The sequence below is a fragment of the Cyprinodon tularosa genome, unplaced genomic scaffold (genome assembly GCF_016077235.1).
Source record: "Cyprinodon tularosa strain WSP-4 unplaced genomic scaffold, ASM1607723v1 ctg19, whole genome shotgun sequence".
Lineage (NCBI taxonomy): Eukaryota > Metazoa > Chordata > Actinopteri > Cyprinodontiformes > Cyprinodontidae > Cyprinodon > Cyprinodon tularosa.
The window spans coordinates 1,991,846-2,006,038 of NW_024038678.1; the positions used below are offsets into that span (position 1 = coordinate 1,991,846).

At 36.8% G+C, this 14,193-nt stretch overlaps 2 protein-coding genes across 3 annotated transcripts; both read right to left on the bottom strand.

Annotated features, from left to right (window-relative positions):
• Window positions 1-2,863: 2,863 nt before the first annotated feature.
• rpl10a (ribosomal protein L10a) lies at window positions 2,864-5,451 on the bottom strand. 2 transcript variants are annotated; one of them, XM_038283114.1, is made up of 6 exons: window positions 5,314-5,451; window positions 4,356-4,427; window positions 4,179-4,259; window positions 3,408-3,556; window positions 3,149-3,321; window positions 2,864-3,070 (listed from the first exon to the last, which is right to left on the bottom strand). In XM_038283114.1, exons 1-6 carry the CDS (start codon window positions 5,316-5,318, stop codon window positions 2,900-2,902), a joined length of 651 nt encoding a protein of 216 aa, XP_038139042.1. In that variant the 5' UTR covers window positions 5,319-5,451; the 3' UTR covers window positions 2,864-2,899. The 2 variants fall into 2 exon arrangements, with proteins under 2 accessions (XP_038139042.1, XP_038139043.1); XM_038283115.1 differs by lacking the exons at window positions 4,179-4,259; window positions 4,356-4,427; window positions 5,314-5,451 and adding an exon at window positions 3,851-4,006.
• A 1,205-nt stretch (window positions 5,452-6,656) lies between these two features.
• Window positions 6,657-14,122, bottom strand: fance (FA complementation group E). Its single transcript, XM_038283113.1, has 10 exons — window positions 13,822-14,122; window positions 10,030-10,576; window positions 9,860-9,904; window positions 9,727-9,783; window positions 9,352-9,495; window positions 9,142-9,265; window positions 8,725-8,800; window positions 8,559-8,625; window positions 6,900-7,025; window positions 6,657-6,806 (listed from the first exon to the last, which is right to left on the bottom strand). Exons 1-10 carry the CDS (start codon window positions 14,088-14,090, stop codon window positions 6,702-6,704), a joined length of 1,560 nt encoding a protein of 519 aa, XP_038139041.1. The 5' UTR covers window positions 14,091-14,122; the 3' UTR covers window positions 6,657-6,701.
• Window positions 14,123-14,193: the final 71 nt, after the last annotated feature.

Here is a 14,193-nt window from a genome sequence, read left to right on the forward strand (position 1 = left end):
AAATAAAGTGATTCAACTAAGGTCTATGCAACACTAGAAGGAAAAATAAATAAATAATTAATGTGCCCGAAGCACATAACAGTCACCAAGAGGGAAGAGCAGCGCCTAAGGAATACACGGATATCGTTTACTTTCATGAGGTTGATCTGATCTAAATACCCATTAGTTAAACAGGAGGTCTATTTCACAAAAGCTGAATTTAGAAATATATGATAAGACCTAGTGTGATCACTGCAAACTGACAACTATTAACTATTTGGCATTAAAAGGAAACTATGCAGGGCTCCATGGTGTTACAGGTTCTACAACTGTTGCTTTGCATCAACAAGGAACAAGGCTCCATTTCCAATTTAGGGTCTTTCTGCGTGTAGCTTGCATCTTCCCCCTGTGCATGCATGGGTTCACTCCTGGCGAGTTGAAGACAAGATTTCACAGGGCTCACATACAAATGTGCACAACAAGAACTTCTGACTGACATGAAACCTATGTAAAATGTACTTAATGTAAAATGCTCACAAGTGATTGCCCTGGGTAATGAGACCCCACACCCTACATGCAACCCTGTATTTTAGAATGCATAGATAAATGAATGTATTGTTAATGTCTGTAAATAATTATTTTTGTTAAAAATGTTAAAAAAAAATGTAAATGTAATGTAAAAAAAAATGTAATTGTGATGTAAACAAGAAAGTTGAACAAATAAATAACCCTACTCATAGCCTGCACCTTGTCGTGGTGAGTGGGCTTTCTACTGAGCCAGGCTGTCTCTTTTTCAGATTGTTTTTATATGAGTCAATGTTAAAGAAGGCTTTTTCTTTTACTGCCATTGGCTGTCCGACATTAAATCACAGATGCTTTTTTCATCCTGTCTGCAAATATAATATCATATATTTAAAAAACTACTTCTCTATATGTATATTAATATGAAATATCCCACAAAATAAATACATTCCTACATTCAATGACAAAAAATGTGTTTCATTGTTGGTTTTGTCATCCATTAACTTCAAGATTTATTTCTTAAGTTTTATCTATTTTCAGTGCCTGCCTATCAAGGTTGATTTTATTGTACTATTTGTTTATTTAATATGAAGTATTTATTAACATAAAAATAAAAATATTTACTTCAGGATTTATTAATTTAAAAACACATTCATTTATGATTTTTGTTTTTTAGATTGGTATGAAAAATAAAATTACTTTACAAAATAACAATACGATTTTTTTTAGATAAATAAATCTTGAAATAAATACATAACACATAAAAAAAATCTGAATTAGAAAAAAACAAGTATTTGTATATTTTTTTTTACATGGGTAGATTATATTGATTTGATGAAATATGTATAAATAATTTATTAAAAACAGTATTTATTTATTTAATTTTGAATGAAACGCTTCTCCAAAAAATCATGACATGCTCAAAAACCAGTTAGCAATTTATCTTTGATTTGTACCTCCCATGGTTATGGAGCTCCATGTCTAATGTTGTGGTCAGAATGTTTATGAAGGTAGATTTGTTTCTTTATTATTCAATCAAAAAAAAAAGTTTGCTTCAATTAAAAAAATATATTTTCAATTAAAAAAATCTTCAATTCAATGAAAAAAAAACTTTTCAATTAAAGAAAAAAAGTATTTGAATGCAAAAATATATTTGAGACTCAAAAAATTGCATTTGAACACTGCCTTTCTTTGATTGAATTTTTTTTATTTGATAGAAGTGTAGTCTTTTTTGTTTAAAGCAATTTTTTAAATTGAAGTTGCATTGTTTTTTGATTGGACCATATAATAGGTAGGACATTTGTGCCTTTATTATTCAATCAAAAAAGAAGTTGCTTCAAACAAACAAACAACAGAATCAATAAAAAAAAAAGTTACTTCAATGAAAAGATAAACGTTTTCAATCATAGAAAATAGTTTTTGAATGCAAAAAAAATATTTGAGACTGAAAAAAATTGCATTTGAACACTTTTTTTTATTGTTGAAAATGTTCTCTTTGGTTGAAGGGATCTATTTTGTGTTTGGGCCATACATGGGTAGGACATTTGTGTCTTAATCATTCAATTCCCAAAAAGTTGTTTTAAGTTTTTTTTGTTTTTTTTTGTTTATTTGAAGTGAAAAAAAATTTGAAGTTCAAATTTTTTTTATTGAATAATTTCGACACAAACGTTCAGCAGTGGGCGGGTGCTTCTCTATTGGTCAGACATGTTTGATTGACAAGTGTCTACACCAAAGACATCTTTCTGACAAAGAAGTCATGGTCGCCACTGGCCAGCAAGCTTTTTGCCAGTGTTAACAAGTGTTATGCTGCGTTCAGACCAAAAGCAGCAGGAGCAGCTAGTTGACATGCAAAGTCAATGGTTGACATGCGTCAAGGCGCAGCAAAATGTCCCGCAGCACATTTTCAGCAGCAGGAGCAGCGCGTCGGGTGCGTTCAAGCATCCGACGCTGCTCGAGATGGAAACATCAAACTTTTGCAGCTTGACGCGCCACATCAACCAATCAGAGAAGCTGATCTGGAAGCTGGCAGGGAGACAAACACATCGCTGATGATCAGAGCGCTATGATCACTCCTCTGAAACAGTTTACTGAAAAAAAAATATATATAAAAACTGTAAATGGAGCAAAAGACAAAAAAATCCTTAAGGAAAAAAAACATTTAAATTCAAACCTATTTGTTTTTTAATACAGCAAGGTGCATATTACTTTTCAGCATTACATGTCGGGAAACTTAAAATAATGTGTTAATTTTGAGCACAGCCCTTTAATACTAAGCCTCTAAATAGTCTTGAGGGAGATTTCATGGTTTTCTTAACTGTAAAACTGTAATGCAACTTCAAATAAAACAAAAACAGCAACACCGTTTGGAGTTTCTCCACTTTTATTAATAGAAAAACGATTAATAGAGGCGCTGGGGTTTTCCCATGGTGCTCTTAATGTAGAGAGCTCGCACGTTCTGCCAGTTCTTCTTCAGCAGAGACACCAAGAAGTTGACAGCCAAGTGGATGTTGTAGACAAGTTCGTCTTCAGTCATCTTCACGTGTCCAACAGCCACAGCCAGACAGAGCACCTACCAACAAACAGCCAGTGTTAAACCACAAATAAAGTAGCTCCCTAACAGACTTCAAATGCTTTACTGAAACAGTACCTTCTTCATCTGGAACTTGATGGTGGATTTGACCTCATCCACCTTTGTGTTCAGGTTCTCATTGTGGGTGAGCAGGGAAGGGAACTTGCCAGCCTTGTTCAGACCAGGACCCAGGATACGAGGAATCTGCTTGATCAGAGACTCAGAGGCCAGGAAGGCGTCATACTTCTTTGCTAGGGGAAAAAGAATAAAACAAGACAACTAAGTACTAAGCCTAAATATCACTACTCATCTTTGTCTTTCATTCGACTGAACTCACCAAGTTTCTTGACCAGCTTCTTGTTTTTGTTCAGCTTTTTGAGAGCCTCAATGTCCATGTGGGGGAGATCTGCAGCCTTGGCTTCATCGCAGTGCTGCTGGTCTGCCAGGACGCACACGGAGAACTTTGGCCTGGGGAGGGTCTTCAGCCTGCATTTTAATGACAGGGGTGAGCCAAAAGATAAACCAATAGACAGGAACACTAATGCAGCAGAGACCGCAAAGTTTTAGCAGTCTGTAAAAAGGACAATTACTTTAAGTTCTGATCATTAAATAGTCCAATAACTACACAAATGTTTTCGAATCATGCATACACCCAAGTGGATGTGTGGAGAACCTTTAAAAAAATCTGAATTTCCATCTTACCTAAAGCACATAGGAACCCTTATGTGAAATAATTGCTCATCTCACCTCCCTGATTTAAAGTTAAGAATGAAATCTTACCCAAACCACTGCAGTGGTTGGTGTCCAGCTGACCTCTTTGGAAACAGTAAAATGGTCGGCATGAGGACACGAACCTACCGGCTCGGCCGCTCATAACCTCCCCTCATGTTTTAAGACCCAGGGTAGGGGTCCGCCTGCTTTGCCGACCCCAGCCGAAACTGAGTGGGCTCAGTCAGACTACCCAGATTCTTTTCCATGCTTGTTCCCATCCTGTCTGGCCTCACAATAACTTAAGCTTTGTTTCCCCATTTAAAAAGGATTAATCTAACTCCAGACAGTGTTGGAAGCAAACAGAGAGAAGCTTGGGTGAAACAGTGAAGTGTCGAACCTGACAGTGCCGGAGAAACGCTTGTCTTTCTGAGGATCGTAGTTTTTAAGGCTGATCTGCAGCTCCACACTCTCCGTAAACCTGAAAAACAGAAATAGTTTGAGTAAAATTGCTAAAAAAAAAAACAAAAAACAACAACACAATTTTAAAGCCCAAGTTTCACTTTTATGTACTCACTTCCTGGGCTTGGCTAAGGAGCCCTGCAGGACCTCCTTCACAGCCTCATACAATGTATCCCTGGAAACCTTGCTGCAAAATAAAGGATAGCAGAAAATCTATTACAGCTCAATTCAAACTGAGTTACAGAGATTCTAGCATGAGCTGGGATGTGATCAGTGTGGCTGCAGGATAATATGAACACTTTAAGACAGTCATGAAATAGCCAAAACAATCTGAATATCCAGCATCTCCAGTGCTTAGATTTAGAGAGCATGTATTGGCCCTGAAATGGCTAAAACTAGCAAAATACTGTACTTACAATTCATGAGCAATAAAATCAGATCACATTGTTTCCATATTACTATAACTTAACCCAACAACTAATTAAATTTTAGTTAACTAGTGTGAATTTAGTCAAATATCAACATTATCAGGTTAAAACTATCATGGTCTGCTAATTGCTGACATCTATAATCGTTTTTAATTTCTAAAATGGCAGTTATGAACACGTGTTAAATATAACTCTCTTCTAATTCTTTATAAATAAGATTTTTTTAAATATTTTATTACAGACATATAGCCCTCAATTATTATTAACATGCCCGGTGAGCGATACTTAACTAGCGCTGCAAAGCTGCTATTCTAAACTACGAAACAGAAATACAAAACAATATAATTTAAGAGGGGAGTTATCTGAAATAAGTAAGGCAACTGTAAAAACCCAAAAGCTTGTGTAAAAATGTGTGTAAGTAGGTGGATGGCTTTGGATGATTGCTGATAAAAAGGCAGGGGACGTCAGTGACTGGTAAGCCGGTCCGCCATGCCTAACTTTTAACGGATTCTAAGAAAAACTACATGATTAAAAATAAAATTTTAACACTATAACAAGTTTTTATAAGCCATTAAATAAAATAGGTTATATTATGATACACGAAAAGTCATTATCTTCAACATTTATAGGTTAAATCGTGCTAACCTCATTTTAGCAGCTTGCTCCCTTCGTCGCGCTACGCTGGAAAAGGAAGTGCAGGCGGAAGTTACGCAAATTATAGGCGCGCTACGTCATCCAGAAAGCGCCCCCTTTCCCCCCCCAGGTTAACTTTATTTACACCGTTCTACAGTAGCACAAAAGACATTAATTCATTATTGATGCATATGAAAACCTACGATCAATTTAAATTGTTTTTCTAAATTATTTCATCTAATCACAATAACAAAAAGCACATAAAGCTCGTTCCATGAAGTGCAGATATAAATATATACCACTATAACAGAGCTGTATTTTGCTTTTTTTTATTTTTTATATAGGCCTATACACAGAATTTTTAATGTTTTATTTTTGCCAAAGAAAAGCACTCAAAAACATCATTTTACTTTTCCCCACAAGCTGGATTGTTAAAACTTCTATAATTGGGTGTTTCAACAGCAAAGTAACCCCAAACAAACTGGTCTTTGAATTAATCGAGAGGGACGACACAAAGGTTCCTGAAAATCCTGATTTAAATAAACCCAACAATTCAATTCGGTTTATTTATATAGCACCAATTCCCAACACATGTCATCTCAAGGAACTTTACAGAAGGTTTGAACAATGCTTCCAAGCCTTGTCTGTGCAAAAAACAGCTAAATTATGGCATTTTAGCTTGGCTATTTCTGATAGGAGTGAAGAAACATCCAGTCTGTTATGCCTAAAGCTTAATGATAGATAACTACTAATAAAAGGTACTACTTTACCATAATCCAAATATCCATTATCTGAATATAACCGAATCTTTTTGTATAACTTCCATCTAGTAAGAAACTAAGCATGTTTTATTTCCCAAATTCTCCTTTTTTTAAATAACTGGAAGGTATTCTTATTTCACCTTTGAAGAAGTACATCTCATAAGAGAATACTGAAGACCTTTTCTCACAGTATTTTTATAAATGTGAATGTCAAAACTCTCTCTACATATATTTTTTTGTTTTACAAATCCAACTAGCCTGTGATAAGCATGAAATGTAATTGTTTAATAATTATCTTTAAACCGACCAGTGTGTGCAAAATCTGAAAAACTAAACAAAACTCACTTCTAAACCAACAAACATAACTTTCATCTGAATTCTTGCAAAGTTGAACAGAAACAGTAATTGTTAAAAAGCAGGCACAAATCTGTTTTATACATTAAAATAAATAAAACAAAAATTGTTTTCTGATTTTAGCAGCTTTCATGTTCCTTCTGCATATCCACCAGACCAAAAGATAATGTGACAGAATGACAATTAAAGTAAGGGGCAAATTAAAGCATCATCTTACAAAAGTGCGTAATCCAGGTGGAGTGAATTTCAACTAATCTTTATTGATATCATAACTCAAATCTTCAATCATGTGTCTGGGATTCGTTTCAAAGCAGCTTGAAGGGATTTCTTCAAGAAAGTCTCATTTAAACTCAGGCAGCCTGCCAGAGAGTGTTTCTGTGCAGCAGTCACCTGAAAGAAAACATATTCAATCGATAAACCGCAGGATTATAGAGACCTCTGTGCTGACAGCTATACTAGGAGATAGGATGTATACAAACTTACGTGGCTGCTGTATTTGGTGAGAACGGTTAACATCATTTTAGCAAATTTCACTGACTTGGTGAACTGAGATCCCTGGCTGATGAGCTGTTCAGTCAATTGTGTGAATACCTCCTCACTCAAAACCAGCTGTAGAACAAACACAATGAAAAGGTAACACCTTAACAATAATTATCATACAACTGACATTGCAAATCAGACCAAACTTTTCCTTTTTTTTTTTGGTCAAATAGTTTTAGTCAATTAGATTATTGAAATAATCATCAACTAATTCCACCATCGATTTATCGTTAACTGAAATATTGCGACTGTAAAACAGGCCTTTAGCTGACAGAGTGACCCAATTAGAGCAGTAATTATATCAAAATTGTAAAAAAAAATATTAAGATTTTGCATTGAATATTTTAATTTTTTTTCAATTTGCACTATACAGAACTCCTCAAGTTTAAAGCTTTTAGTTTCATCTGGTTTAATATGATAAAAAAAAATCTTCTTTAAGGAAAATTTTGCTCCGATTATTAATCAATTCATCGAAAAAATATTCAACAGATTAATCGATTTGCAAAATAATCATTAGTTGCAGCCCTAGATCAGTTCCACTGCTCCTTAAATCTAGAGGTATATAAAATAGTATAATTAAAGTGACTAAGTTCAAACATGTTGCGATCCTTTACCAAGTTTGTCCCTGCAGTTTGCTCTAATCTTCCCACCTTAAACTTTATGCTTTAGTTGGTTACAACCTTCCCCCCAATTCCTCGAATTGTTATCATTATTAGGCAGCAATTATTAGTCCCTCTGTCTATTTGCAGACTTTTATTTGTTTTTTTATGTTGCTTTTGGGATTATGGCCTCTTCATTCCCCGGTAGTAGAGGACTTGTCTCATTGTGATAATTACCCTCATCATCAGCATCTTCAAAAAGTCTTTTGTGATTGTTTTTTTTTTTATTATTCCAATATTTTGCATCACAACCCATCTCCCTCCTGACTTGTATTATGATGTAGAGCAGGGGTGCTCAAGTCCAGTCCTCAAGAGCTACTATCTTGCAACTTTTTGATGCAACCATTTTTAACACACTTTTATCAAATGAGTGACTCGTCACCACACCTATGCTGAGCTAAATGAAGGGATTGGGGCTTTAGATTCAGCTGTGCTAGAGAAGAGATGCATCTAAAAGTTATAGGATGGTAGCTCTTGAGGACTGGACTTGAGCACCCCTGATGTAGAGGTTTTAACTGGAAACGTAGCAGAGGATGATTAACGTATGCTGAGGTCTCCCATTCTCTTCCTTGTTTCTTGGCTCTTTCTTTATATTTTTCCACATCATCTCATAGGGAGTCAGAGTTTTTTGAGGTGTTGCTTTGTATTCACACCAGTGCCACCATTCATCTCAAATGAATCTTTCATGGTAGCACAATCTGGTACTTCCTAAGTCATTTAAAGGCACTGTAATGTTAGTTTATGTAAAGTTTTGAATATAAAGTAAAAAAATAAACACTCAATGCTTTGACATTTAGCAAATAGAAATTGGTTTGTAATCCTAGCAGGCCATAACTAGGAATGGTTTAGTCTGATTTTCTCACATAGTAGGAAAAATCTTTGTGTATTTTTATACAGTGTAAATATGTAAATATCTGGTTTCTACTTCTTGTCCATAGAGTACCTTATGGTCGAGCAAGCTGTGGATGACAGAGAGAACCGCTTCACTCCAAGGAATCCGGAACGTCATTCTGAAAAATACATATATAGTTTAATGGGACTCTGCATACCAGAAGCTTAATTACTCAGTGTGGTTTAATTGACTGTAGTATTTAAGGGATTTGTCTCACTGAAGCACAAGCAGCCTGTAATGGACATCCAGACAGTTTTCTATCAGCCTGTTCAGCAGTTCTGTCTGAGGAGGGCCTAAAAGCAACACAAAGTTTAAGCAGGATTCACCCCGACTTGTTTAGGCCAAAGACAGTGAAAAGGTACTTGAACATAAGAATAACCTCAGTGAATGTGTCAATAACCCAGAGTAATACCTGGGATTCAATTCAAACTGAATCTGATTCTTAAAAAAATGTTTGCCACCAGTTGCAATTTAGATTCTGAGGCAAATGTTGGGGAAAAATGGTGCACTTTAGTAAAACATTACATCAATGCATCTGCTTAAAAAAACACAGATGCTATGAAGCAGATTTGTGCATCAGATCTTGCTGCACATGTAAATATGCTAACTAAACTAAGCAGCACAAGTTTCTCACCTATGTTCCTGTCCTGCAGCACTGGTTCAATCATAGCGAGGCACATCGGCCTGGGATAGCGACTGCACAGCGAAGTTACCGCTGTTACCAAACATCTGGAGGGCGGTTCTGACAGGGATGAGACCTAAGGGTATAAAGATAAAAAATATATATAACTCTTTAAGATCTAAGTGTTGCTGAACTGCTTCCTTTACACATTCATGGACCAACCTTCTCTAGCAGGACACTCCTAATGAGCGATGCTGCAGCACTGTAGCTCAGGTCAGGAGAGAGGCACAAAATCCCGTTGCACAGCTTAGGCAGTGTGTCTTCAGGTAAGATGGGAAAATTCAGCATCTTGCATAACATCTCCACCTAAACAGAACAAATATCCTCTGAAGACTTTTCACCTTTTAAACGATTTAGTTATAAATTTAGCAATATGGTAAAAACAACTCATAGAAGTGTTTTCCAATAAATTATATAGAATCCAGTACACACTTAGATCCCTTTGGAAATATAATGACACAACTGAGACAGATTAACCCTGGAACTAATAGAAAGCGCTTGAACAAAATGCAGAAATAATTGATCATTTAGACATACTTGGTTTGGGTTGCATTCATTTAACACTTGAAACACATCTGCAGAGCTCTGGTCCCACTGAAAGAGAAAGATTCAGACACTAACAGCTGCATCGCATTTCTCATTCTCTGAAAGATGAACATATAGTTCTTACCTCAGCCTGACTTTCCAGTAACTCTTGCATAAGAAGAACAGATCCCTAAGTAAATAAAAAAATAATAATAACACACTTTGAATGATTTGGTGTATATGATCATTCTGTTAAAATGTAAAACTGCATTGTAAATCTTAACAAAAAAAGTCTGCCTCTTAGAGTCTGTTTACCCTGATGTGTTCAGGTAGGTCATCATGGATTCTGTTTGCAGGAGTTTCTGATCCCCCTCCTGTGTCCAACCTCACTTTTTCATCTTCTACTTCTACTAGTTCTTCTACATCCTCGTCCATCTTCATCCTTTTACTCTCCTGAACCATTTCCTTGCTGTCTGCTTCCACATGGTCCAAACTGGCCCGTCTTTTCCGTTGAGTTCCAGGCTGAGATAAATCAGGTCTAGCATGTGACTCGGATTCCTCTGTTTGACTAATAAAGCAGTCGGCCCAACCTCCAGTCTCACAAAAACCTCCCAAACGTTCGGATAGAGTCTTTAGTTTCTGGTTGCACTGCTCAGAGTACAGAGGATCTGTGTGGTTCACCTCCAGTTTCCTCTCTAGTTGCCTAACCATAGCCGTCACCCAGGGGGTGGGGGTGGAGTCCTCACCAAGACATTTGAGCAGCAGGAGGACGGCGGGCACAGGGATAGCAGGATGCAGCAAGTAGAGGAAGGTCAGCAGGTTTTGTTTAAACAGTGGTTGTAGCAGGCACACAAGTGGTTTGCTAGAAGAGATAAAATATATTTTTATGAACGTAAAATATACAGGGTCTTCAGCCACAGTGGCTTAGGGCTAATCAAGGACAATAGATTATTGCCTAAGTATAATGTTACATGAGATCATACTATAATCTCTGTGAATGCACCATTCTGAATAGCTATAGGATGCCCTAAGGAAAAGCATCATAGGACACATATAAAAGAGATCTGGACTCATAGCCCCATTGATCTAAATCAGTGGTCTGCAACCTTCACAATCCAAAGAGCTTTTTTGACCTAAAAGCAGCTCAGTAAATGTTGATTAGAACTGCAGACATCAAATGACCTTTTGATAAACGACAACTCATTTCTGTTATATGTTTCCAGTTGAAATAACTTTACCTTTTTTATTTTTAGGTTCTAGAATAAAGATATATATTTTTATAATTTAAATATAATACAGAAATATTGATTTTCTGTAGGTTTATCTATGGAAAATTGCATATAAAGCACAGATTTCAAGCTCATGATGTAAAAAAATAGATCTTAAAACATAATTTTTGTTCTGTTACGTGTGAAAATCTGTGCTAGTGCTATCATGTGTTCACTCATAGGATAGTCCATACAGCTGCTTGAATATCACTGGTGCACATAGGGTGATCTACGGATATTATTTTACATCCAATCAGTCAATTGACTGGACATGCAAACACTTTAACAAGTAAACTGTTCATTTTCACTAAGTTGAATTAAGCACGTTGCTCTTTATACAATGCACTTAGAAGTATTCATGCCCCTTAGACTTTTTTCCACTTTAACAAATACAGGTGCTGGTCATAAAATTAGAATATCATGAAAAAGTAGATTGATTTCAGTAATTCCATTTAAAAAGTGAAACTTGTATATTATATTCATACATTACATACAAACTCATATATTTCAGATGTTTATTTTGTTTAATTTTGATGATTACAAATGACAACAAATGAAAATCTCAAATTCATCATATCAGAAAATTAGAATATTACTGAAGACCAATAAAAACAAAGGATTTATAGAAATGTTGGCCAACTGAAAAGTATGAACATGAAAAGTATGAGCATGTACAGCACTCAGTATTTAGTTGGGCCTCCTTTGGCCTGTATTACTGCAGCAATGCGGCGTGGCATGGAGTCGATCAGTCTGTGGCACTGCTCAGGTGTTATGATAGCCCAGGTTGCTCTAATAGTGGCTTTTAGCTCTTCTGAATTGTTGGGTCTGGTGTATTGCATCTTCTTCTTCACAATACCCCATAGATTTTCTATGGGGTTAAGGTCAGGAGAGTTTGCTGGCCAATTAAGAACAGGGATACCATGGTCCTTCAACCAGGTACTGGTGGCTTTGGCACTGTGTGCAGGTGCCAAGTCCTGTTGGAAAATGAAATCTGCATCTCCAAAAAGTTGGTCAGCTGCAGGAAGCATGAAGTGCTCTAAAACTTCCTGGTATGTGGCTGCGTTGACCCTGGACCTCAGAAAACACAATGGACCAACACCAGCAGATGATATGGCACCCCAAACCATCACTGACTGTGGAAACTTTACACTGGACTTCAAGCAACGTGGATGAAGTGCCTCTCTTCTTTTCCTCCAGACTCTGGGACCTTGATTTCCAAAGGAAATGCAAAATTTACTTTCCTCAGAGAACATGACTTTGGACCACTCACCAGCAGTCCAGTCCTGTTTCTCTTTAGCCCAGGCAAGACGCTTCTGACGCTGTCTGTGGTTCAAGAGTGACTTGACACAAGGAATGCGACAGCAGAAACCCATGTCTTTCATACGTCTGTGTGTGGTGGTTCTTGAAGCACTCACTCCAGCTGCAGTCCACTCTTTGTGAATCTCCCCCACATTTTTGAATGGGTTTTGTTTCACAATCCTCTCCAGGGTGCGGTTATCTCTCTTGCTTGTACACTTTTTTCGACCACATCTTTTCCTTCCCTTCGCCTCTCTATTAATGTGCTTGGACACTGAGCTCTGTGAACAGCCAGCCTCTTTAGCGATGACCTTTTGTGTCTTGCCCTCCTTGTGCAAGGTGTCGATGGTCGTCTTTTGGACAACTGTCAAGTCAGCAGTCTTCCGCATGATTGTGTAGCCTATAGAACTAGACTGAAAGACCATTTAAAGGCTTTTGCAGGTGGTTTGAGTTAATTAGCTGATTAGAGTGTGGCACCAGGGGCCATCAATTTTGAACCTTTTCACAATATTCTAATTTTCTGATATGATGAATTTGAGATTTTCATTTGTTGTCATTTGTAATCATCAAAATTAAACAAAATAAACATCTGAAATATATGAGTTTGTATGTAATGTATGAATATAATATACAAGTTTCACTTTTTAAATGGAATTACTGAAATCAATCTACTTTTTCATGATATTCTAATTTTATGACCAGCACCTGTACAAGGAAGAAGCATCTTTCCCTGAAAATAGAAGCCAGCACACACAGGATGCTGAAAGTCACTCAAAAACACTATATGGTAGTGCCTTGTACCTTTTAAAGTAAAATTGTTTTAAGTTTATTAAATGTAATTGGTTGATTTTCCACTCACTTCTATGTTCTAATAATGGTTATGCCTACGTGAATATATATATATATATATATATATATATATATATATATATATATACATACACACTTGTTTTGCTGTCATTATTTTAATAGATTGGGTGTTCCCTACCATAAAATATCCACAAATTTTCCTCTTATCACTAAAACAGTCTCCAGGAAACACTGTCACTGACAACAGAACAACTCCAGATGTAAGCAAAGTTAAGCTATGATCTAAAAGAGATCTCTTGTCATGGTTGGGACTGGGGTGACAGCATCACTGTAGACCTGGAGGAATGGAGAGGAGTCAGCTGAACTTTGAAAACATCTCGAGTTGTTCTGACATCCTGAGGTGAAACCATTCACTGACATGCAAAAGAAGCAAAGAGTTTAGATGGCTCTAGTTTGAAATTATTCACATTAACTTTATCAGCAACAGATGGAGATGTGTCAATCGGTAGTTAGAACATTGCTGTAAAATATTTTTATAAACTAAATTTGTAAAGCAAAACTGACATAAGTAAAAATAACGTGCATAAAGCAATAAGATCAACCAATTCCATCCAATAACCGTAAAACGTTTTGCCTTTACGTCTTAAGGCTAGTTTAGTTACTACCGTAACTCGTATAACTTTTCGTAATCAATTTCAGCTCGATTTTATTGGTAGCGATTCTGTGTACTTACACTGTTAGTGTCAGAGCTCCATCTTCTGGGGAGGCAACTTCATCTCTACATAGTGTCTGTATAAAGCTAACCAGTGAGTTCTCCTGGTTAGCCCGTTGCTGCCGATGGAACACACTCAGCGCCGTTTTGGCCCCGGAAAAGCCTGACATTAGTGCTCTGAGCAGCAGCCTGGACTGTCCGTCAAACCGGTCCATTGGCATACAGCTGTTCAAACAAGAACCAGACGGACACGACCTCTGACTGCAGGCCCGCCGCTTTCCGTCGCCCATGACAACTGAGAATTCAACCGCGTTTTGTTGAAATCTACTCGATGAACATAGCTCCACAGCGCCACCTGTCGTACTGGAGTTCCCCCCCCCCCCCCTAAATATT